The sequence below is a fragment of the Protopterus annectens genome, chromosome 1.part0 (assembly GCF_019279795.1).
Source record: "Protopterus annectens isolate FY-2018-M chromosome 1.part0, PAN1.0, whole genome shotgun sequence".
NCBI classification, from domain to species: Eukaryota; Metazoa; Chordata; order Ceratodontiformes; family Protopteridae; genus Protopterus; species Protopterus annectens.
Window position 1 is genome coordinate 619,660,146 of NC_056725.1, and position 26,017 is coordinate 619,686,162.

At 44.6% G+C, this 26,017-nt stretch overlaps 1 protein-coding gene across 3 annotated transcripts in view; it reads left to right on the plus strand.

Moving 5' to 3' along the window:
• UBR2 (ubiquitin protein ligase E3 component n-recognin 2) overlaps positions 1-26,017 on the plus strand; it is a 5,196,118-nt gene that overhangs the window by 2,615,348 nt on the left and 2,554,753 nt on the right. For all 3 annotated transcript variants that reach the window (XM_044061864.1, XM_044061881.1, XM_044061872.1), the window contains exons 22-23: positions 14,290-14,342; positions 14,427-14,529. In XM_044061864.1, the coding sequence (XP_043917799.1) occupies positions 14,290-14,342; positions 14,427-14,529 (156 nt within the window). The remainder of the gene's footprint in view (positions 1-14,289; positions 14,343-14,426; positions 14,530-26,017) is intronic.

Genomic DNA, 26,017 nt, shown 5'->3' on the forward strand with positions numbered 1-26,017 from the left:
CATATAGAAGTTATGTACTTACCATAACGTTCCATGTGAGTTGTTTATCTCCCCTTTATTCTCACGTCCCTCCCTCCTTCCCCCTCCTGGCTGACTGTTGACTTAGAGGCTAGTACCATCCTGGTTATTCAATATTTCTTCTTCCCCTTTGGGAAGTGTTCTTCGTAGATATAGATAGAAGGGTATGTATATGTTTGTATATATGTATATTTTTATTTATTTTTATTTATTTTACATTTGTTTACCGGGCTAGTCCAACTGGATATATTTCCATTTTCAGCAGAGGCCCGGGGAGAAAAGCTCCACATTAAGGTTAATACAAACAAGTCATTAAATAAAGAAAGCAAATGGTTAGTAAAAAATACATACAGAAATAAGGTTCAATCTAAAATATATAGGAGAAAATTTATGCTAGGAAGGACATTTTACTTCTATTTACAGTATAGGAATAGGGGAGTTATACATTGGTAGAACATTCATAAAGAGTAAATATACATAAGCAATTAAAAAGTACAACCATCCAGCTTTGTTAATTAAATTGTAACAGAGACTAATTAACAAAGGTGTTTTGAGATAGTACTTCAGAAGGAAGTGAGTAGGAGGAGGTAAGAGAAGGTAAAGCTCATTAGTAGAATCATAAGATTAGTCAGGATTGATGCATGGGCATAGCCAGAGTGTTTTTAGGTGTTGTTTGAGTTTTTGTTTAAAGAGGAAGGGTGATTACGTAGTACTTAGAGTGGTAGGTAGTGAATTCCAGTGTTTACCTATGGTGTTAGAAAATAGTGAATCGCCTGCAATGTTATTGGACATAGTTAGCTTCACAAGAGGTTTATTAGAGGATCGTAGTGAATTTAGATTAGAATAGGGAGAAATAAGATCAGAAAGTATAGGGGTATTTTTCGGTTGGTGAAATAACCTGTGAATAAAGGTAAGTTGGGAGAGTAATAGTGTATTTTTCAGTTCTAGCCAGTTTAGTTGTAATAGATTATGACAGTGGTGAGTTCTAAATGGATTTCCAGTAGCAAATCTAGCAATGTTATTGTATGCATTTGCTAGTTTAGTAAGGTTTTTTTTCTTTAAGTTAGTGTATATGGGAGAGGCATAAAGAAGAGTAGAAATAAGATGAGATTGATCGAGTGTAATTTTGGCCTGTGGAGCTAGAAAGGTTTTAATTCTAAATAAGGAGACAAGTTTTCTATTTACGGTTTTGATAGTATTATTAATGTGGTTATCAAAAGTGAGGTTATTGTCAATTGTAATACCCAACAGTTTTGTGGTAGAGTCAGGGACTATATGTGTACCATTATTAGAAGTAATAGAGAAGTCTAAGAGGGGGGGACTTACTATTGGGTCTGAAAAGCAGGAGTTTGGTTTTATTGGCATTTAAAAGTAGGCAGCATTTCAAGAACCATGCCTCAACTGTGGTAAATATGTTCTGTGTTAGGGTTTGTAGTTCAGAGGAGGTATTAGCAGAGCATATGAGAGTTGAATCGTCAGCATATTGAATACATGTAGCTTGAGGTATTGCTACATGTAAGTCATTTATGAATAAAGAGAAAAGGAGGGGACCTAGGATGGAACCTTGTGGTACTCCAAGAGTGACTGGCAGAAGAGATGAAAGTGCGTTTTCCCAGAGAACAGCCTGTTGCCTGTTACTAAGGTAGGAAGTAAACCATTGAACCGCTTTGGTATCTAGTGAGAGAGATTCAAGGGTTTTTAAGAGCAAATGGTGGTTTACCACGTCAAAGGCTTTTGACAGGTCTAAGAAGAGTGCAGATGTTAGGATACTATTATTGCGGTTTCTATTGATACACTCGGTAAATGATATGAGAGCTGTGGTAGTGCTATGAAATGGCCTAAAGCCATGTTGGCAGTTAGCTAGTAAATTGAATTGAGTTAAGTTGTGCATTAGCTGATGATGAATACAGTTCTCCATTATTTTTGCAAGGGGAGATAGGAGAGCTATAGGTCTATAGTTAGAATACTCTTTTGAGCTGCCTCCTTTATGTAAAGGGATTATGTGGGAAATTTTCCGGATAGCAGGGATGGTTCCTTCCGTAATGGTTCTATTTATAAGGAGGGATATAGGATAAGCTACTGCTTCGGCCGCTTTTTGAAGGTGTTCTGATGGTAACTGATCTGCAGATGGGGTACAGGGTTTGAGTTTTAGGATGAGTTTCAGGATGTAGGAAGTAGAGATAGGTTTTAGTTGAAATATGGGGAGATTAGCAGGTAAACAGGTGGGGGGTATGATTTGTCAATAGTAAGTTGGTTTGCTAAAGACTTAATGGTGTCTGTGAAAAAGGAGTTAAAGACATTGGCAGTTTGGTGTGAGGTATTCATTTCAGCCCCTGAAGGTGAAGGTGTACTAGAGCGGCCTGGGTGTAGAAGCGAATTTAAGGTTGACCAGAACCTTTTAGGGTTGTTGTAGTGAGTTTGTTGTAGTTTACAGTAATAATTCTTTTTATCCAAAAAAACAGCTTTTTTAGTGTTATTTCTTAACTGTCTAAAGGTTTGATGGTCTGAAATAGTTTTTGTAGTTCTCCATTTAGCCCAAGATTTATTTCTAAGTAGTATTTTTTGTCTTGTCTCTTTGGACAGCCAGGGAGCAGGTTTAGATTTAACTCTGACAGATCGTTTTGGAGCATGTTGGTCGAGGATAGCTAGGAATTTGGTGTTGAAGTAATTGGTAGCATCTTCAAGGGTTAGGGTTTTTAGAAGATTCCAGTTACAGGCTTTTAGTTCGTTTTGGAATAGTAATGGGTTAAAGTGTTTATTGCTGCGTGAGACCCTGTAGGTAGAAGTATAATTAATGTCATTTTTTTGTCTTATGATGTAAGTTAAGGAATGATCACTTACATCATCAGGCAAAGTTCCTACTGTATATGTTTGTTGCAGTTTGTTAGTAAGAATCCAGTCTAAAATACTTCCTTTGTTATTGGGTTTATTGATTCTTGTGGGATTATTAATTGTCTGAGTAAAGCCATGAAGATTTATATGGGATGAGGGATTATTTGTATTGACAGAGGACCAATCACAATTAAAGTCACCTAGAATGATAGTTTCTTGAGGGTAAGAAGAAGATATACAACTTAGGATATTCTCAATTCTAGTGTAATTATTGCCAGGAGGAAGGTAGATACAGATGATATATAGCGATTTATTAGGGTTTAGTTGTAGTTTAAAAGTAAGGATCTCAGCTTTATCATCATTTAACAGGATGGCAGGTTGTGAAGAGATATTTAATACATTTTTAAATAGAAGTGCTACTCCCCCACCCTTACGTTTTAAGTGGTCTATCCTCAAAATATTATATCCTGGGGGAAGTATTGCATTGTCTTTAGTACCAGGTTTCAGCCAAGTTTCAGTAAGACAGAGAATATCAAAGGAGTGAGTGTCTAGGAGGGCATGGAGATGGGCAATCTTATTATTAATGCTTCGGATATTCTGATGTCCGATTAGTAAGGCATTAGATGCAGGTGTTAGTGTAGGTGGGGTAAAGTGTGGGGTATTGTAGGTTGTGTCAGTGGAGTTATTAGTTGGTCCTGGGTTAGGGTGGATGTCACCATCACAAAGGATTGGTATTTGTAGTTCAAGTGATGGTTTGCATTTAAAGTTGGTTAGATATTTGAGCTTCCTTATGTTTGGATTGTTGAAGTTAATGTGTGTATGTGTATGGAATTTGGGTAGTAAGTAGTTAGGGGTGCTTATAATGTTTGAGTGAGTGTAAGTATGACTAAGATTCTGAGAGGCTGTTTGTCTGTGGCAGGTAGTAAAGTGGAAATAATTAGCTCTTTCATAAGATGTAAGGAGATAACTGAAGGTTAAGCATAAAGAGCATATGTATATGAATATTAGGTTAGTTAGTATAGTTTTAGATAAGAGAGACATATTGCTATGAGGAGTTTAAGTCCTAGGAGGTAGGGTTAATATTTAATAAGTAAGTTAAGTATAAGATATATACTGTTATTCACAGCAAACAAAATCTGAGGTAATTCCAGCAGTGCATTGTGGGATAAGGGGCTTGGTCTTGAGCTACTGGCAAACATTGAGCTTTGCTATCGGCCATGTTGGAGCCGAGGATCGGCACCGAATCCATCCGTGAGAATAAAGGTGAGATAAACAACTCACATGGAATGTTATGGTAAGTACATAACTTCTGTTTTTGTTATGATTGGCAATTTTCATGTCGGCAGTTTTGTTATTGAGACCTTGCCTAAAAAAGGCACTATGGGGGATGCAAGAGCCTTTGCCAGCATCTGAAAGCCCAATGATGCCAGGTACAAACTGAATATGGCAAAGCAGGAAGGTTTGTCGACCATGTCATCCCAGGCTGACAGAAACTGGATCCCTTTGGAATGATACCAAAAACTAAGCCAGTTATTGAAATCGATCATTTTTGTTTGTGCTGTGGCATCATTCTAGGTGAGGGTAATGTGCTGGTCAAAGCTGGGGACTTACCTGGCTGGGACACATACTGAGAGAGCTCAATCGTGTCTGTCTTCATATAGTCCAGTGAGGTACTTCTCATGTTGACCATGACAGAGTCATAATGGTAATTCTTGCCGAGAGACCTGAGAGCATACATGATCTGATCTGATGAATCCTAGCACTGGACATGCAGCTAACTGTGACATCTGAAGTAGGATATTCATTTGTCTGCAACCTGTGGGTTATGGATCCGATATCGGATCCGAACCGGCATGGTTTTCCAGCTATGGATCCAAGCTCTCAGCTCCTCCCCTCACCCATAATGCCCTGCTCTACCCTCATGACCTCAGATCTTGTTTGCCGCGCTGGTAACTGGATGTGGGTACATAGCTCTCAGCTAAGTGAACTCTTTTCTTGTTTAAAAATAGAAAATTTTTTGATTCTTTGACTAAATTTGTGTGAAAGTATTAGGTTTCCCTTTAATATAGACTATTTTGAGTTTATTTTAAGTTAAAGTAAATAATTTTTATTCCCTCCCCTCGCTGTGCGTAGAGTGTGTGTGTAGGCCTGTGTGTTTTTTGTTGTTTAAGTTACTTTCTGTAACTTTAGGTATTATAGATTATGGCTGACCAGCCTAAATCTATATTTTCGAAATGCTCCGAGTGTGGCCATAAGCTCTCACCGCTGATGGCCACACTCGGTGTGTTAGTGTCTTGGGGTTGAACACCTCACATCTGGTTGTTCCATTTGTGCAGGGTTCAACCCCAGGGCACTGAGGGAGCGGAGGTCCAAGCTGGTCTTGGCGGGTCTTTTACCGCCGGACTCGGCTCCGGCCTCCGCTCCTTCGGGGACTACTGTACCTGCAGTTGTTCCCCTGTGGCACCCTCCTGCTCCTGGGACTCAAACTCCCGCTTCTGGAGAGGAGAGGGATGCTGCTAAAAAGGACCGGAGGGAGAAGCACCACAAGCGGCGGGCCAAGACCTCTGTTTCGGCCCCGCCAGCCAAGCGGGCTTCTCCCCCGGCTCCGTTGTCGGTTCGGTCTCCTCCTTCTCGGCTCCGGTCCCCTGTGTGCTTCTCACCGGGTCCTGAGGAGGAGGAGACCCGATCTCCGTCGAGGCTATCGAGGAGGCACTCCAGGCCTACCTCGGTAGCCTCTTCGAGATCTACCCATAGCCTTTCTGATGCTGATCTGGACCGGATGATGAGAAGGTTCATCCAGGCCCAGATGCAGATGGGAGTGCTCTTGCCTCCCTCCGGGGAGCTCAACACCCTTTTAAGCCTATTGCTCCTTCTCCGACCCGCTATCCGGGTTCGAGCAACTGGAGCCGAGCAGCCGAGCCGGGGAAGGTCGGAGCCGATAGTACTTGGTACTGGACCCGACCCTGCCCTCGAGTGCGTCGGACCCGATCTCGGAGCCTGGATCCGAGCCGGATCCGGGGATCAGTGCTCCTTCGGCGCCGTCTGTGTCGGAGCGCACTGTCCCTTCGGATCCGAGTGCTTTGGCGCCGGCTCCGATCCACTCTTCGGATCCGAGGGAGCCGATTGTCGGATCCTTTGGTCGAGGTCGGCTCCCTTCGCCTTTGATGTAGTGGAGAGGGCTCTGTTGAGGGTCTCCGGACCCCGGCACTTGCTTCGCCCGCCCCGCTCCCTCTGCACTGGGCCAGGCTTCCACCGTCCGGCCCTGGGACAGCCCGCTTCTGTGCCCCAAGTTGCTCCTATGGAGCAAATTGCTGCTTGCGAGGACTCCTCTGACAGCCCCCAGAGGAGGCCCTCGCAAGCATACGTGCAAAAGGAGGCACATTGACTCCCGAGTCTCTCACAGAAGACACGGACTTGGAGGAAGGGGAAGGCTCCCCACGGTCACCCCCCCGAGGATGTCTCCTTTGGAGACATCATGGAAATGCTCCGTATTAGGGGTGGTCTGCCCCCAAGTCTTCCTCGGACGAGTCCGTGTTCTTGGAGGCATTTGAAACGGGCCCGTCTACCTCTTGGGTGTCCTCCCTTGCCGCCCCCCTGGTGGACCTTATTACCACCAGGGCGTGGAAGGAACCGGACACCGTGGAGCCAATTCCCAAAAGACCGGATAGGATCCTTAGTCCGCCCTCCGACAGGACCCATTGGAGTAAGGGGCCTCCTGTAGATGCCATGTTGATGGCGGCGCCACAAAGAGGGAACTGGCTCAGGAGAGTCCCTCAGTCCACCCACCGAGCAAGGAGTCTCGGATGATGGACCGCTTGGGGAAGCGGATGTTCAGTTCGGCGACCTTCTCGGTAAGGGCGCTGAACTATTTGGCACATGTTATTCGGATGCAGCGAGATCTTATTAAGGAATACGCTGCACGCCTCCCTGAGTCCATTTCGGAGGAGGACAGAGTTCTGCACTCCACCAAAATGGCCACTCTTAGGTCAGTTACAAATACTTCTATGCGGCTACTCTCCCATGCAACGGAGGGCCGCTAGAGCTGCGGGACAGGACTGGTCACTAGACGCCAGGCCTGGCTCCGTCACTCATTTTTCTGAGCCCTTCAAGGCGTCTGCTATAACGCCTTTGATGGTTCTGCTCTGTTTGGCAAGACCGTCGCGACGTTGACCCAGAGCGAGAAGGACGGAAGACGCTGTCTGCCGTCGAATCCGCTTCTCTGCACCCCAGAGGCCCTATTCTAGGAACCAAAAGGGTCAGAAGAAGATGTGGTTCCGAAGTCGCAGCAGTCCCAGCCTGCTCGGACAACCAGTCCTTCCGTGGCAGAGGAGGACAGGGAGGACGCCCTAGAGGCAGAGGGGCTCCCAGAAACTTCGGGTCCAGGGAACCTTTCTCTGAACGGCCAGCGCAGCAACCCTGAGGGTTGCCCGACTGCTCTACTCTGGAGGCAGTCGGGGACGTTCGGGGCACCTAGCTGCATGGGAGTCCATATCATCGGACCGCTGGGTTCTCCAAATCTCATCCATGCGATATCGCATACCTTTCATTCACCTTCCAAAGTTAAAGTCCCTCCCAGACGCCCCACCCGGTCAACGGGAGGCCGCTTTGGCAGAAATTGGCCATCTGCTAAAGAAAAGAGCCATCCAGCCCGTTCCCCAGACCAGATCGGATCAGGGTTCTACTCCAGATTCTTTTAGTGCCAAAAAAGACGGGGGAACTAAGACCAATCCTAGACCTCTCTCTTGAATCTGGCAGTCCCCAAAGAAAAATTCCGAATGGTCACTCTGCAATCTATTCTCCCCCTTCTGGGAGAAAATCACTGGATGTGCTCGATAGATCTCAAGGACGTGTACTACCACATCCTGATGGACAGGCGCTCCAGGAGGTTTCTCCGCTTCCGGCTGGGAGCCAGTCACTACCAGTTCCGGGTCCTTCCCTTTGGTCTCACCACAGCCCCCAGGGTGTTTACCAAAGTACTAGCAGTGGTAGCGGCCCACCTGAGGCTTCAGGGGGTGCAGGTCTTTCCCTACCTGGACGACTGGCTCCTTACCGCCCCAACAAGGCATCTACTTCTCTTGGTGCGAGACTCCTTTCTCCATCTTGCTCCATTTCTGGGCATCACAATAAATACAAAAAAGTCCAACCTGGCGCCCACACAGCTCTTAGATTTCATAGGGGCCAGACTAGACACAAGGAGTTTACGAGCCTTTCTCACTGCGGACAGAGTTCTAAATCTGCAGCTCCAGGTGCGGGCCATTCTCCATTCAAATTCTGTTCCAGCGGAGTTGGTCCTGAGGGCTCTAGGGTCCATGGCTTCGCTATAGCACTTCTTCCTCTTGCCAGGCTCAATATGCGCATTCTACAGTGGACGCTCTTAGTACAGTGGTCATACCTTGCTCTCCCCATGCATCATCCCATAGCGATCAGCAAGGCTTGCAAGCGGTCCCTCTTGTGGTGGCTCCGCTCCCGGATCTCCACGAGGGTCGCCCATTTTGTGCTTCTCCCCTCTCGCCACGGTGACCACGGACGCCTCCCGCCTCGGGTGGGGGGGGCACTTTGCGGGCCGGACAGTCCAAGGCACGTGGAACGATTCAGTGACCTTACTGCATATCAATGTTCTAGAGATGAGAGCAGTGCTCTTAGCGTTGCTAGCACTTCAGGACTTTCTTCCCTTGGGAACAATTGCGATTCAATCGGACAATATGTCTGTTGTCTGGTACATCAACAAGCAAGGGGAACAAGGTCTTACCCTCTTTGTCGAGAGGCCATGAGAGTTTGGGAATGGGCAATCTCCACCAATCGCTTTCTCATAGCAACGCACATTCCGGTCGGTCCAACATCCTAGCGGACAAGCTCAGTCGCACCATTCTGACCCCTTACGAGTGGTCTCTCAATTGTCAAGTAGCGGAACGCATATTCGCACGGTGGGGAACCCTTCATGCGATCTTTTGCTTCTCCCTCAAACACCAAGTGCGACAGTTTTTCGCTCTAATACCTCCTCCGGAGGTACCCCAAGAGACGCTCTGGTGCATGCTTGGCCACCCGGTCTTCTGTATGCCTATCCACCCTTGCCTCTGATGCTGCAAGTTCTTCAGAAAGCTTCGGGTGGGTTGCAGAATGATTCTCATTGCTCCATTCTGGCCTCGACAGATCTGGTTCCCCTTCCTAAGGTCTCACTCGGTGAATCCTCCTTGGATTCTAGATCCCATCCCGGATCTGATATCCCATCCATCCTGCATTCCTCCTCCGAACCTGGACAACCTGAAGCTGACCGCTTGGCTGCTCCAGTTCCACTCTTGATAAGGACTCTCGGTATTTCTTCACCGGTAAAGGCTATTTTGGTGGCGGCTCATAAACCATCCACTAGAAAGGTTTACCGAAGCAAATGGAAACGTTTCTCTGTGTGGGCGGAGCGGCAAGGCCTGAATCCTTCACGGTTCCTCTCCCTGTAGTGCTTGATTTTCTAACCTCTCTCTTTAATGATGGTGCCAGCAGTTCCACAGTCAAAGTTCAACTGGCGGCAATTTCTCACTATCACATTGGTCAAGATTCTAATCCTCTTATGTCAGCCAAATTGTGTAAAACATTTCTTAAAGGTACTTTCCTTCTCAGGCCCCTATAAAACAAGCAGTTCCTCCTTGGGACCTTTCTTTGGTCCTACAGGCCTTGACCGCTCCCCTTCGAGCCAGCGGCTACGGTGGATCTCAAATTTTTGTCCTACAAGACAGCCTTTTGGTAGCCATTACATCAGCCAAGAGAGTTTCTGAACTTCAAGCTTTATCAGCTAAACCTCCTTACTTGGTATTTCATCCGGACCGTGTCTCCCTCAGGACCAACCCGTCCTTCCTTCCTAAAATCGCTTCTGAAGCAAACATCAATCAATCCATTAACCTCCCTGTTTTCTTCCCTAAGTATGAAAACAAAGGTGAATATAAGCTACATTCACTAGATGTTCACAGGCAACTTAGATTTTATCTCAACAGGACAGCTGGTCATAGGCAATCCGACCAGCTGTTTATTTCCTTTGCAAAATTCAATTTGGGCAAGCCAATTTCTAAAGTTTCTCTGTCCCGCTGGATTTCACAGTGCATTTTATTGGCTTATCAAGCGTCAGGAAGGCCCGCACCGGGGTGTTCATGCCCATTCAACCCGGTCAGTATCTACCTCGGCAGCCTTCAAGGCTAGGATTCCTCTAGATGATATTTGTGCAGCAGCCACGTGGGCTTCATCTCATACATTTATTTCCCACTATAAGTTGGATCTTGCATCTAGGGTAGAGCATCCTTTGGCTCAGCGGTGCTCGGAATATCCTTCCATGATGGCCGCCCAAGATTCAGGTAGCTGGGGACTCTGTCCCACAGGTTGCAGACAAATGAATATCCTACTTCAGATTTAGAAGTTATGTACTCACCATAACGTTCCATTTGAGTAGGTGTATTCATTTGTCTGCAACCATCCCGCCCTCCTATCCCCCTGGCCTTTCAGTTTCCTGCATATTCCTTGTTACCCTTTTTAGGGTATTGTTGCTTTGGCAAACTCGATCTGAGGTCATGAGGGTAGAGCAGGGCATTATGGGTGAGGGGAGGAGCTGAGAGCTTGGATCCATAGCTGGAAAACCATGCCGGTTCGGATCCGATATCGGATCCATAACCCACAGGTTGCAGACAAATGAATACACCTACTCAGATGGAACGTTATGGTGAGTACATAACTTCTAATTTCTCCTTATTTAACCTGGTGGGTGGGACATCCGTATGTCTTACTATGGAGTCTCCAATGACATGAAAATTTGGTTTGAGTGTTATGTCTTAAGGGCTTTGTAGGGCCATTAGCCTTGCAACCTCCTGTGAACCTATGAAAGGCTTCAAAAGTCAACAAGAGCATAGTGTATTGATGAGTAGTGAGCATAGCTGCAGACTCTTTATTTTATTTTATTTTACATTTGTTGACAGGGAAAGTCCAACTGGCTACAGATCCATTTTCAGTGGAGTCCCAGGGAGGAAAGCTCCATAGCAAAAGAAAAACAAACAAAAGTCCTTACATTACAGGCAAGAATTTACACTAAATGGTTGTAATCATACCATAAACTTACAGAAAGGTCAAAAAACCCAAACATTGTACAAGCAAGACCTATTCAGTTTCTAAGAGTAACACCTATAATCATCTCATAGTTATGTAGTAATGTGCTTAATAAGGAGTTATAGCTATCAAGTAAGAATGACATAATTGTCATTGTGCATGGACTGGACAGCTTTATTTAAATATTTTAAGGTAGCAGGGAAGTTTACCTATTGTGTTGGTAGGAGATATTTCTTCTGCAGTGTAGGAGATATATATTCTGTAGTGTAATTTTGTTGGGATGTAATTAATACTATGCAGTAATATGCTATAGAACTTACTATATAGTATTTTGCCAGGTTGGCAACAGGAACTAACCTGAGGAGTAGCATGGGCACAGCCAGCTATCTATGTAGTGGGTTTTCAGGAGATGTTTAAATTGACTGGTAGGTACAGTGGAGGCTATTTGGCTTGGTAAGGAGTTCCAAGTTCTAGCAATGGTGCAGACGAACAGAGATTTCCTGGCGTCATTTCTGTGTTTGATGCTCTGTATGAGATTCTGGCCACTGGGTCATAAAGGTCTTGTGGGAATGTGGGGCTGAATTTTCCCCTGGAGGGCAGGGGTGTTTTCAATAAGATAATAGAGTTTGTTAGCTGTTGAAAGTTGGTTGAGTAGAAGTAGATGAGGGAACTCAAGCAATTTGAGTTGTTTCAAGGCAAGACAGTGGTGGGATCTGTAAGAGGCTTCTGTTGCAAATTTGGCAATCTTGTTGTAACAAGATTCCATTTTCTTTAGGTCTGTTTGGCGTAGATTTATTAGGACAGGGGAGGCGTAGAGAAGGATGGGCAAGAGATGAGTCCTTGCTATGGTTGTTTTGGTATGCTTGGTCATATATTGCTTATTCCTATAGAGGAGTCGTAGTTTTTTTATTTACCTTCTTGATGGTTTGGGCTATGTGGGTATCAGATTTTAGGTTATTGTCTATTTCAATACCTAACAGTTTTGTGTGAGTAGTGGGGGTGATTTGGATGTAATCCTTAGAGATAATGGTGAAATCGTTGTTTGGGGGTGGGGATCGACCTGGGCTAAAAAACAGTAGTTTTGCTTTTTGGGATTAAGAATCAGTTTGATGTTAGTGAACCAGGTTTCAGCTACAGTAAAGTTGTTGTGGGTCAAGGTTTGTAGCTCATTTAAGGTGGGAGGCAGCACAAACAAGGTTTGTGTTGTCTGCGTATTGTACTACAGAGGCATTGACTGAGGAAGAGGAGATTTGGTTGGTAAATAGCGAGAAGAGCATTGGGCCTAGGGTAGACCCTTGTGGCACTCCTATGGGTACAGGGAGTAGGGGGGACAATTGGTCTTGCCAAAAACAGCTTGTTGCCTTTCTGATAAGTAGCTTGTGAACCAATCTATGGAGGAGGAGCATAAGTTTAGGTGTGACAGTTTTGAGAAGAAGGCTACAGTTTACCATGTCAAATGCTTTTGACAGGTCTAAGAATATGGAAGATACAAATAGTCCCTTATTTCTATAGTTGTTTACTGTATTGGAGAAAGATAATAGTGCTGTGGTAGTGCTGTGGGGGAGGGTCTAAAGCTGTGCTGGGTTCTGGAAAATAAATTAATTTGAAGGAGATACTGGAGTAGTTGGGAATACGCAACTCTTTCTAATATTTTGGGTAAAGGTGATAGGATTGCTATAGGTCAATAGTTGGTGAGTTCTAAGGAGTTTACCTCCTTTGTGTAGAGGAATAATGTGTGATGTTTTCCACAAGGTGGTAACCTTACTTTCTGCAATTGATCTACTTATGAGTATGGACACTGCGTAGGCTATTGCCTGTGCTGCTATTTGTAGGAAATCTACAGGTAGATCAGCTGCTAGTGTGGTAGGTTTAAGTTTGTTTAGAAGTTTAGAAATTACTTTGGTGTTGGGTACTGGTTGTAGGGAAAAGTTAGAGGTGTTATTCAGGCTTGTATTTGGGGGTGGAGGGGAGTTTACTGTTGTGGGGCTATTCGTGCTATTTTGAGGCTTAGCAAGGGTTTGAACTGTTTCGGTAAAGAATTTGTTGAATTGAGTGGGAATGTTGCTGTGGTCATTTGGTAGCACTGGGTGGGGTTGGGGTGGAGGCCTTTCCTGGGTGCATTATACTGTTCATTGCGGCCCAGAATTTTTGGGGGTTATGGGCATGTTTTTCTTGCATGCTTTTATAGTAGTTAATTTTGTTATGTTTAACCTGTCTCTTTGCCTTGTTGCGGAGATCAAGGTAGATTTGCTTTGTATTAGCAGTTTTGTATTTTTGAAACTGGATCCAGACTTTGTCCCTTTCTTTCATGGTAGTTTTAGTATCTTTGTTTAGCCATGCAGCGAAATTTGTTTTTACTCATATGGTGCGGGTGGGAGCATGAAGGTTTAGTATATCTAAGAATGTAGAGTTGAAGTATTGTACGGCTTCATCTAGAGGTAGTAGTTTTAGGGGGTTCCACTTGCTACTTTTTAGTGCATTACTGAAGTTGGTGGGTACAAAGTTCTTTTTATTGCGGGTGATTCTGAGGATGGGTTGGCTGACGTTATGTAGTCTTGTCCTAATTAAGTAGGTTGGTTGGTGGTCACTTATACTTTCGGGCAGACATCCAGATTGTTGTGCTAGAGTTGGGTTGGATAACCCAATCCACTCTAGGATGGATTCGCGTTTGGAAGTTTTGTCGGTTCTGGTTGGGGTAGATATTATTTGGGTGAGTCCATGCAGGTTGATGTGGGCAGTTGGGTTTTGGTTGGAGCAGTTAGTCCAGTCAATATTAAAGTCACCTAGTAGTATGGTTTTGTGCAGTTGCAGTCGGTGAAGTTCTAGGGTTAAGGTAAGTTGTGGGAAAGTTTTATAAGCTGGGCTTAATCATGTTGGCCTGAGTCCTAATAAGTGGCTGAAATTAAACTGCTAATGCAGATGTGGTGTTAATGTAAGTATGTAATTTTCATTATCTTCTAATCTTTAAGAAATTCTGATTAGTCAAAATGGTTTTGTTGAAGGGAGAGTGTTTCTTCATCTTGGTAGTAGAGCAGCTGTGATTATTATAGGGTGAACAGTGTAATTCTTTTTTCATGAAGAATATTTGGCGGAAGGTAGTTTTGACTCCGAGAGAAGTAGATGAGATGCCATTTCAAACAATTATTCCTTTACGAAAGCTGCATCTGGCTTTGCTGTTTTTTTCATACAGTTTACATGTGGTCTATTTCCAACAAATGTTTCCACAGAGTTTCATGGTACATCTTCGATTAGTCTAGTAAGGATTTGTTTGTTTAAATTTGCCCCAGTTTTTTTTTTGTTTGTTATGGTATGGCATGTTTATATTTTGTACTGATACCGGTTTTTCTGTTTTTGTTTTAGGAGAATAAGGAAACTGGAATGGAAAATGTCATTGAAAGAGTTGCTTCCTTTAAGTATGTGTTCTTTCAGTTTTGTACAAGTTGGAGTGGTAGAAGTTTCCACATGCATCAACAAAATGTCACTTTCTTGTCTTCTAGAAAACCTGGACTGACAGGAAAAGGCCTTTATGTCCTGAAGCCTGATTGTGCAAAGAGATTCAGTCTTTATTTTCATCATTATTCTAGGGCAGAACAGTCAAAGGTAATTTTGGTAATTTTACAAGTCATTTTCTTGTTACCTTTGTTTCTTTTTACAGATATTCAGTCTAGTGTAATTAAGTTTATTTCCGTGTACTGTTACAATCTGTTTCTTATTTGTATTTGGGAATCTAGCTGCTTGGGACATTATTGCCCCTTATAGTAGTGAGTCACAGAGATGTGTTTAGTGGTTTTATGGTAATCCCATACGCAAGTACTGACCGGTAGCCTCTAATGATTTTACGGTTGTAGAAGTTGTACTTCCCTCTGATTAGGGAATGTGAAGTTGTTCAGTCTCGCCATTCATTCTTTACTGATGGGTTTGGAGCTGATCCCTGGCCAATTGCAAAGCTTGAGGTCTTCAAATAGCTCAAGGCCAAGTCCATATCCCCTGATGCACCTGGAATTACCCCAGGTCTAGTTTACCGCTGCAACAGATCGGAGGTTCTGATTTAGCTCGGGCCAGTTAAGCTGTTTTTTTTTCATTACTTACTTATTGAAAATTTTTGCTAGTTAGAATAGTTTGGGATAGTTGAAGCTGTTATAGCTTTTCAGAGTGTTATTCGGTGACCTTTTGTCACAATTTCTACTGTTTTCTTAGATAGTTATAGTCATTTGCTGTGTGGTCTGTCTAGCCTTCTGAATTTTTATAGATAAGGCTTAGTAGTTTATTATTGTTGAAGTTGTAGTTTCAGTAAACCTTAGATAATTTTAGATAAGGTTGTTTCTTAGCAGCTGTCTCCATTTCTTTGCATAGTCTTCTTGGAATTTCTTATTGTGTGATTTCACATTTGTACTTGTACTTCTGTGTGTGATTTAGCCTGCTTTTAGTTAAGGCTTGTGTGAATAATTACTGGTGTAGTTTTATGTGGTGACAGTAATTTTCCTAACATTACTATGGCTGACCAAGATAAGCACCCTAAGTCTGGCTTCAAAAATTGCCCAAAGTGTGGCCAAAAGATGTCTATTACAGACAACTTTGTTTATTGTGTTTACTGTCTAGGGTCTCTGCATTTGCAAGACAGTTGTTTTATTTGTCATTCCTTCTCCTCAAGAGTACTGCAGGAAAGGGAGAGGAAACTCATCGATCGAGGGTTGTTGAAGCCTTCATTTCAGGAAGCTTTGAGTGACCAAGATGGATCCAGCAAGTCCTCAAAGTCTTCCAAGACATTGGACTCAAAGAAATCGAAAAAGTCTTCGACTTCGGCTCCACTGCCATCAGAGTCGACAGGCTTTACCTTTTGGAGCCGGTCCCCAGTTTTGGAACTGATGTCCGAAGCACCTAAGAGTCCACTTCTCCAGTCAGTACCACCTTCGGTACGCTCCTCTCAATCATCTATCAGCCTGTCAGATCTGGATATTGATCTTGTGGTGCAGAAGCTATCGGCACCGGCCTTAGCAAAAATGTTATCGGCTTCGACCCAAAGACCCTTGTGCCAACTCTAACTATTCCTCCTCCGAGCCATGCTGGTCCTTCAGAACCGAAGGAGGCAGACCTGATGTTAGTGGAATCCTTGGAGCTGATGCCTGCTCCAGAGTCTTCAGCTCTATGCACTCTGACGTCCTCGGTGTCGATCGAGGACTCTAGGAGCCGACACTCTCTGGTCTGGTCCGGGGAGGACAGTCGGACCAACTTGTCAGTTCTGACTTTACCTCTCAGGGCCTCGGCTCGGTTGAGCTTGGCTCCTGCCTTGGGCTCAGAGCCCACTGTCCCGGTGCCGGGGGTGTTGACGGTTTCTTTGGATCCATCGGCTCCCTCGCATAGGAGCAGAGGTGCTTCCAATGCCATGAGCAGAGTCAAGTCTCCTAGGACATCCTCGACCTCAGGTCTGCCTTCCTTCTCCCCTAAAGTGCCTGTGTCTGCTTCTGCCTCGCATGTCCTGACCAAGTGTAGAGTCCCAGAGCCTCAGGAAGCCCTATTGGGTGGCCCCTGCTCTTCCGAGACCTCACCAGAAGCTCCCACTGAAGAGGTTCCCAGGAAGAGATTGTGTAAGAGGAAATATCTGGACTCCCCACAGGAGTCTCTAACATCAGATACTGACTTAGATGAGAGTCAGAAGGGTCCCCACCGTCCCCCTCTGAGGATATTCATTCGCTGAGATACTTGAGATCCTTAGGCAGAGGGGTGACTGGCAGCCCAAAAGCCCTACTGAGGGATGAGTCAGTTCTCCTGAAGGCTTTCGGGTCTCAGCCCTCCACCTCTTGGGTGTCTCCGACCTTCGATGAGCTGATGCAGCTGGTCTCAAGAAGGGCGTGGGAGTCTCTGGATACTATGGAGCCTGTCCCTAAGAGGCCTAATAAATTAATTTCTGCCCCCTTTGACAAAGAGATCTCCTTAAGGATTTAGGCGATATTCTTCAGGGTACAGTAACTGTAAGAGCTTCCGACAAAGCTGCTGTCCAGCTTGCTACCTTTAGTTCTATTGTCAACTCATTCATGCGCCTCATCTCTTATGCAGCTGATGGAACGAGTAGGGCAGCGGGTACAGGAGTTGTTCTTAGGAGACATTCCTGGATGTGCTTGTGTTCCTATATGAAGCCCTTCAAGTCATCCTTCGTGAACCCTTCCTTTGATGGTTCATCCCTTTTCGTGTCTAAAGTGAAGGAAACCTTAACCAGGTGTGAACAGGACGGAAAGACTCTGCCGTTGGGGTCCGTTTTTCCACCACTACACGGCCCTACCCTAAAGGTCAAAGGGAAGGAAAAATGTGGTTTTAAAAGCCCAAGGAACCTTTCAGGACACATGTGGTGAACTCCCCTCCAGGGGCAGAGGAGGGGGCAATAAAGGAAATGCCACCCTCGCAACAGAGGGGGTCCATAACACCAGGGTGACAGAGATCACTTCTCTGTGAAACACTACCAGCGCTCCTGAGTAGAGGCCCGACTGTCCTGCTCTAGAGGCAGTTGGGGGTCACTTATCTTTGTACCCAGACACCTGGCTCAAAATAAGAAAGGACAGCTGGGTACAAAGTATCATTTCCAGAGGATACTTCATTCCATTCGCCACACCCTCTCCAATCATAAGAAAAATCCCAGACGTTTCACCCAGTTACAGAGAACAGGCAACAATAGCAGTCCAAAGGTTGCTAAGAATGAGTCATCCAACCAGTCCCAGCAGACCAGACAGGATCCGGAACTTACTCAAGATTCTTTCTGGTTCCAAAGAAGATGGGGGACTGGAGACCCATATTGGACCTCAGCAGACTGAAACAATACGTAAAAAAAGAGAAGTTTTGGATGGTCGTGCTTCAGTCTATACTTCCCTTCTTAAGGAAAGACAATTGGATGTGCTTGATAGATCTCAAGGATGCGTACTACCACATAAAAATGGCCAGACCATCCAGGGATCACCTGCATTTCCGTCTGGGAGCCAATCACTATCAGTTCTGAGCCCTGCCCTTTGGTCTCACTACAGCCCCCAGAGTGTTCACCAAATGCATGACAGTGGTCACGGCTCACCTGAGGCATCTAGAATTCCAGGTGTTTCCGTACTTAGATGATTGGCTCCTTACTGCCGCCACCAGGCATCAACTCATTCAGGCCAGGGAGTCCACTCTGTCACTCTGCAATCATCTGGGCATTGCAATCAACTCAGAAAAATCTGCCTTGTCGCCATCGCAGCATATCGTTTTTATCGGGGCAGAGTTGGACACCACCGCCACACTAAGGCCTCCAATAGAAAGAGTCCTCCTTCTTCATCAGCATTCTGATATCAAAAGACAGAGCACCAGCATCAGAAGTCCTGAAATTATTAGGCATGATGGCAGCAGCAGTTCTAGCCATACCACTAGCTCGTACGCACATGCGGATACTTCAGTGGCTGTTGTTCACTCAGTGGTGTTACCAAGAGCTCTGCATGACTCACACTATAATGATCACAAATTCTTGCAAAAAGGACCTTCAGTGGTGGTTGACCTCACTTCATGTCACAATAGGACGCCCATTTGTGCTACCCTCTCCAGCGGCTACAGTGACCACAGACGCTTCCCTGATGGGGGGGAGAGGCATTTTCAGGTAAAGACTGCCCAAGTCACATGGACCGATCAAGAGAGACATCTGCATATCAATGTCCTGGAGATGAGAGCAGTACTTTTGGCATTGCAGTATTTTCAGGATTCTCTTCTTCTGGGTACGATTGTGATTCAGACCGACAACATGTTGGTGGTCTGGTATTTGAACAAACAAGGAGGAACCAGGTCTTACCCACTATGTCGCAAGGCTCTCAGAGTTTGGAAATGGGCTGTTTCTACCCAGCACTTTCTGTTGGAAATGCACATCCCCTGGAAATCCAACGTGATAGCAGACAAACTGAGCAGGTCAATTTTGTTGCCCCACGAGTGGTCCCTCAAGAAAGAAATAGCGGACAAGATGTTCCACAGGTGGGGCCAGCCTTGCTGCGACCTTTTTGCCAGTCACATGAACTTGAAATGCAGAAGCTACTTTGCCCTGATTTCCCCTCCGGGAGAAGCACCAAGGGAAGCACTCGTACACAATTGGCATCCGGGTCTCCTATGTGCATTTCCACCAATCCCGTTGATACCCAAAGTTCTACAGAAAGCAAAAACCCTGGGAAAGACCCTCATTCTAATAGCCCCTCATTGGCCTTGTCAGATTTGGTTTCTCCTTCCTTTGACTTCATATTTTGGAGGATCCTTGGATTCTGTACCCAGATGGTTCTTCGTGTTTCACTGTTGCAGTCATTACATTTGGGTAATCTGCTGGCAGGTTGCCCTCAGTCAGCCTGAATATCAAAGTCTTGGATCCTTCGTCGGTTGCTGTCTCCTCTTCCATGACGTCAGGTCATCAGGGGTATAAAACATGCAGCCGACGCCATTTTCTTAAGTCTTTCTTGCTGTGCAGTGCCCGAAGCAGAAGCAGTTTGCAAGTGCCGTCCGGCCGACTCCTGAAATTTTCACATTCGAGTTTCAGAACCGAAGTCTTCATTTAAAGCTAAGTACCCCATTGGGGAAAGTTTTTCTTGCTCCTTACCGATGTCAGTAAAAGTTAATAATTGCATTACTTGTGGGAAGCAAATACCTCATAAGGATTTTCATTTGTACTGTATTCCTTGCCTAGGCCCATATCATAATGTGCCTTGCTGTCGGTTTTGTGCTAGATTTAACCAACGCACTATTAAGGGTCAATATATCTTTGCTTCAAAATATTTTGGAAACAGATTTAATTACCCTGAAATGTCATCAGATAGCAATCTGACTACCGGAGTTCACAAAAAACGCAAAGAAAAGGACAGAGACAGACCGTTGAGGCCCAAAACCAATGATGAAGCTTCTCCTAAGCCAGTCGCCAGTTCGCCGGTACTCAGTGTGGCGCTTTCACAGCCACTGATACCTGCTACTTTTGAGTCGCAGGCCTCTACCGAGACCCATGTGGAGTCCGGCATGCCACGAGATTCTCAGAGTATTGTACCCACGGATGTCTCTCCCTCGGATGGGTCCGGAGCCGCTGAGCAGGCACTGGCTTCTTAGGGCGTTTTCAGCACTCAACATTTCTATATAAAACCGACGCCAGCTTCAAAAACAACTTCTAAGGCTAAAAAAACGATGCATGAGCCATGTGCCCAGGCCCCTATGCCTAAAAAACAGATGATCAAAATGGCTGAGGAATTAATTTCCTTGATCAGGGGTTCCCAACCCCCTCCTGATAAGAGACCTAGGCAAGACACTGATTATGAATCTTCAGATCAGGTTTCTGTTTCTTCTGATTCCTCTTCTGATCAGGAATTTTCTATACCGCCCTATGGGGATTCATATGCAGAAGAATCCATCCCATCTACATCTCCTCCTAAAGATTATTCTTTTGGAGAAACCTTGCATACTTTAAGGGAACATTTTCGGAGTCAGGATTTCTCAGAATCAAAAAAAGAGGCTTAGGGATTTCCTTCTTCTTCCTCAGCATAGGCCTTTGTCTATGCCTCCTGTATTAGACATTGTTGATGTGTTTTCGGAATCAAGTATGGCTCCTGATTCCCTACCTCCGGCTCCTAGTAAGCCAGACAGATATTACAGGGTTCCTGACTCCTACAAATTTTTATTCAAAATTCCTGCTGTTGACCGTGAAACTATCTCACAGGGTCCCAAGGGTGTTAAGGCTTCTACAGCCAAGAATCCTACCCACTCTGATAGAGATTCCAGGGCGCTGGATAGATGGGGAAAGAAGGTTTATACGTCTGCAACCTTGGCAATTAGGGCCTTAAACTGCCAGTTTCATATGCTTAAATATCAACAGCATGTTATGGGATTATTGAAACAGAAAATGATGTTGATTTCTAAATGTGTGGAAAATAAAGAATTACAGGAATTATTGCATGCAACAGAGCAGGTTGGAAAGCATACTTTGCAATGTGGCTTTGATTCCTTGGAGGCCTCTTGCAGGGCCGCAGTTGCTGGATCTGTGATTAGAAGGCATGCCTGGCTCAAGGAGCAAAATCTGCATGATCGTGTTAAAGCTAAATTGTTGGATGCACCTTTACAGCATGATACTCTGGTAATAAGGCAGAAGTGGTTTTAAAGAAAATGGAAGACAAAGCTAAATCTATGCACACTGTAAAAGATTTCTTACAAGTGCAGCCACCCAGATTCAGTAGACACTGGCCTACAAAAAATTGGTTCTTTCCTGTGTCCAACAGAGCCTCACAAGGCAAATACAAGTGCTCAAAAGGCTCTAGATACCAATCACAGAGTTCTTACAGGGTGAAGCAATTGGGTGCCTCTCCCTCCAAATCTGGAGGAAACAAAGCACAACCCTACAGTAAGCAGTCTCAATGACTTTCCTCTGCCATCACCAAGCACTTATCTTTTGGCAGCCCCCTTAGGGGGAAAATTAGCACTTCATGCTCAAAATTGGCCGTTAATAACCCAGGACAAGTGGGTATTAAACATAGTATCCCAGGGGTACAGATTTCATTTCCATACCTTGCCAATTCCAAACGATTGGCCAGATCTGCCACAAAATCAATGGGCAGAGGCACAGAAGCAAGTTACGTCCCTCATGGATATGGGGGCTATTCAACCAATACCAGAACAGGAAAAAGGGCAAGGGTTTTATTCAAGACTGTTCCTGGTACCCAGAAAGGACAATGCCTGGCTTCCAATACTGGATTTATTGATTTTGAACACATTCTTGGACATCCCAAAATTCAAAATGCTGACTTTGCAACAGCGTCTGCCCATGCTGGTCAAGAACGCTTGGTTAGTGACTCTAGACTTAAAAGAGGCATACCTGCATATCCCAATAAGGGAATTGTGCAGAAGATACCTCCACTTCAAGGCTGGTTTTATGCATTACCAAATCTCTGTACCGCCCTTTGGCTTATCTACTGTACCCAGGGTCTTTACAAAATGTCTGGCACCAGTAATTGCATTTTGCAGGCAAAGAAGCATACAAATCTATCCTTACTTGGGGACGACTTGTCTCATTCAAGCAGAAAACAAGGACATTCTTCAACATCTGGAATTTGTAAAAAGGTTTCTAACATGCATAGGGTACACAACAAACGAAAATAAATCACAACTGGTACCCTCTCAAAACAATTACATTCCTGGGTGCAAGCTTGAATACAACTGCCCAGATGGCTTACCTTACGCCAGACAAACAAAGGCAACTAACTGTTTACTTCAAACAGATAGCAACAAAAACCCAGTTTATCTGCAAGACAAATTCTGCAGGCTTTGGGGTTTATAGCATCCTGCATTCTGCTAATTCCATATGCAAGACTGCATATGAGGAAACTACAGTGGTATCTAAAAAGTTTATGGAATCAACATTGTTACAGTCTGGAAACAATGATTCCTCTCATTACCTGCCTACAACAGGAGTTTCTTTGGTGGGCAGAGACATGTCACCAGAACATAGAACGGTCTTTCACTCTACCCCCTGCCTCCCAAACCCTAACTACAGACGCATCAGACTATGCTTGGGGAGCCCACCTGGCAGGGAGATGCATTCAGGGCATATGGAGCCCAAAACAAATGCATCTGCATATGAACCAGGAGGAGATGTTAGCTGTTCAGAATGCCCTGACAGTCTTCAAGGATTTACTTCATCCAGGACAACTACTGATAAAGACGGACAACACCACGGTTATGTGGCACATAAACAAGCAGGGGGGTAGACATTCCTACCCCCCTTTGCAGACTAGTCATGGCATTGTGGGACACAGCCCTGACTTAGCAAGTACATCTTCAAGCTCAATTCCTGCCAGGAAAACAAAATACTCTGGCAGTCGATCTAAGCAGAAATATTATGGACCCTCACGAGTGGAAACTGAACCCAGAAGTCTTCAGCATGATAACAGAGAAATGGAGGAGTCCAGACATAGATCTATTTGCCTCTTGCCAAAATTATCAACTGGACAAATTCTGCACAAGGACTTATCACAGACAAGCGTGGAAAGTGGATGCCCTTTCCTTCAGTTGGAAAAACCAATCAGTCTACGCTTTTCCTCCTCTGTCTCTTCTCCCCAAGGTCTTACTAAAAGTCAGACAGGAAAAACCAAAAATTATCCTAATTGCCCCGGTCTGGCCTCGCCAGCACTGGTACCCAATTCTAAGGAATATGTCTCAACTCCCTCCTTGGTACTTGCCTCAAATACTTCATCTACTCTCTCAGCAGAGCAATCAAATTCTGCACAATGAGCTCCAAACTCTGAACCTGGCAGCGTGGCTGATCATGTAATTATTCAAACAACACCTCTCAGTAAATCTATGATGGAGATCATTTTGGAAGCCAGAAGGTCTAGTACTAGAAAATCTTATGCAGATAAATGGAAGAGATTCTGTGCTTGGAACCAAGCACAAGGAATGGACACAGCAAAGCCAAATATTCCTCAGATTTTACAATACTTGACTGAGATGCTTGACAAGGGCCTATCTTTTTCATCAATAAAAATCCATGCCTCTGCCATCTTGGCTCATTACAACACAGAGCCTCCCATCTTTTCTCATCCTCTGCTAAAGCAGTATCTTAGAGGGGCCAAAAATTTAACGCCTCCCAGAAGATTACCAACTCCTGCACGGGACCTCAATTTTGTACTGCAAAGCTCACTCTGCCTCCTTTTGAACCAGCAGCTACAGCGGGTATAAAGTTTTTATCTTGGAAAACAGCTTTTCTTCTGGCAATCACTACAGCAAGAAGGGTTTCAGAACTACAGGCCCTCATGGCTGTGGAGCCTTTTATTCCATTTCATCCGGACAGGGTGTCCCTCAGGACCAATCCTTCTTTTATGCCTAAGGTAGTATCCAGTGTGGCTCTTAACCAAACTATTCAACTGCCAACTTTTTACCCAAATCCGCAGAGCAACGGGGAGCGGATTCTGCATTTCTTGGACGTACACAGACAGCTAAGATTCTACTTAAACAGGACCAAATCTCTAAGAAAGTCTGAGCAACTACTGGTGGCATTTGCTGCAGGATCAGAGGGGAAGGCTATTTCAAAGCAGACTATTTCAAAGTGGATAAGTCACTGCATTTGTTTCTGCTACTTGCATCATGGTAAACCGGTGTCCAAGGAAATCAGGTCACATTCCACCAGGGTTGCATCTACCTCAGCAGCTTTTCTCAGAGGAGTTCCAACCAAAGACATTCTAGAAGCTGCTACTTGGAGCTCTGCTCATACATTTACAAAGCATTATCATTTGCCTCTCTTCTCTAAGTCCAGGGCAGGCTTTGCCACTGCAGTTCTGCAGGGCCTTATAGCCGCTCCTAATGCTATTTAGCTCCATCCATAGCTTTGGGATTCTACCCAAATGTAATGACTGCAACAGTGAAACACGAAGAACATAGTACAGTTGTGTACACTTACCATAAATGTAGATGTTCGAGTGTATTCACTGTTGCAGTCCGGGTTACCCACCCGCCATCCCCCTTTTTTCTAGAACTTCTCTTTCCTTCACTATATTATACAGCCTTTGCGGTGTATTTGCTTTTAGATGAAGGTAAAGTTTGTGTTGTTACAATTGCATTTATATACAGATGTGTGTGTGTGTGTGTGTGTGTGTATATATATATATATTTTTTGCTCCCCATTTGGGGGGGCACCTGACATCTGGGGCAAGAAAAACTGAAGAAAATGTCATCGGCTGCATGTTTTATACCCCTGATGACCTGACATCATGGAAGAGTAGACAACAACTGACAGAGGACCCAAGACTTTGATATTCAGGCCGACTGAGGGCAACCTGCCAGCAGATTACCCAAATGTAATGACTGCAACAGTGAATACACTTGAACATCTACATTTATGGTAAGTGTACACAACTGTACTTTCCAGACCTTCTGATGCACTCATCGGGGGATCTTCATCCCTCTCTGCAGTCCCTAAAGCTGACAGCTTGGCTGCTCCAGTTCCCATCATAGCCAGGTTCCATAACCTCTCCAATGAGACAAAACAGATCCTTTTGTCTTCTCATAAATCTTCTACTAGGAAGCTATATCTTAGCAAATGGAAACAGTTTTCTATATGGGCCTCTTAAAATAATATTGATCCTTACCAAGCCCCTGTGGCTTCCATCTTATAGTTCTTGACTATGATTTTTAACAAAGGGACTGCAGCAGCAACAGTTTGGGTTCAATTGGCTGCTATTTCTCATTTTCATATTGTATTTGAAGGATTGAATATCATGTCTCACAAGTTATCCAAAGCCTTTCTCAAAGAGACTTTTCATATTAGACCATCTGTGAAACTTCCTAATCTCCATGGAATCTAAATGTTATGCTTTCCCGCATAATTCTTCTGCCATTTGAACCGGCTTCATCTTGTGATCTCAAATTTTTGTCTTGGAAGACCATCTTTTTAATAGCTTCTGCCTGCAGAGTGTCAGAGCTTCAGGCTTTATCCATCAAGCCTCCCTATTTGATATCCCATGCTGACAGAGTCTCACTAAGAACAAATCCCTCATTCTTGCCCATAATTTGCACTGAAACCAATCTCAACCAAGTTATTGATTTGCCAGTCTTCTTCCCCAACCATTCCAATAATTTAGAGTATATGCTGCACAAGCTTGATGTTCACAGACAGCTCAAATTTTATTTGGATAGAACAAAAGATTTCAGAAAATCAGACCAGCTTTTTGTTTCATTTTCAAACGCCAGGAAGGGGAGACCAGTGGCTAAAACCACTCTAAATGGTTATCTGATTGTATTACCTTGTTAACTGTTCAGCTGCCAATATGCCTTTGCAACACAAGATTAAAGCTCACTCAGCCAGAGCAGTTTCTACATCATCTGCCTTTTCTGCCAGACTTCCCATTGATGACATTTGTGCAGCAGCCACTTGGTCAAAACCTCATACCTTTATCACTCATTACAAAGTTGACAGGGCCTCCTTTGGATCCACGGTTTTTAGAAATATACTCCCGTGAGACACCTGAAATTGATGGTGCTTGGGATGCTACCCATCATTAAAGAATGAACAACTTCACATAAAGAAGTTATGTACTTACCATAATGTTCCATGTGAGTTGTTCATCTCGCCTTC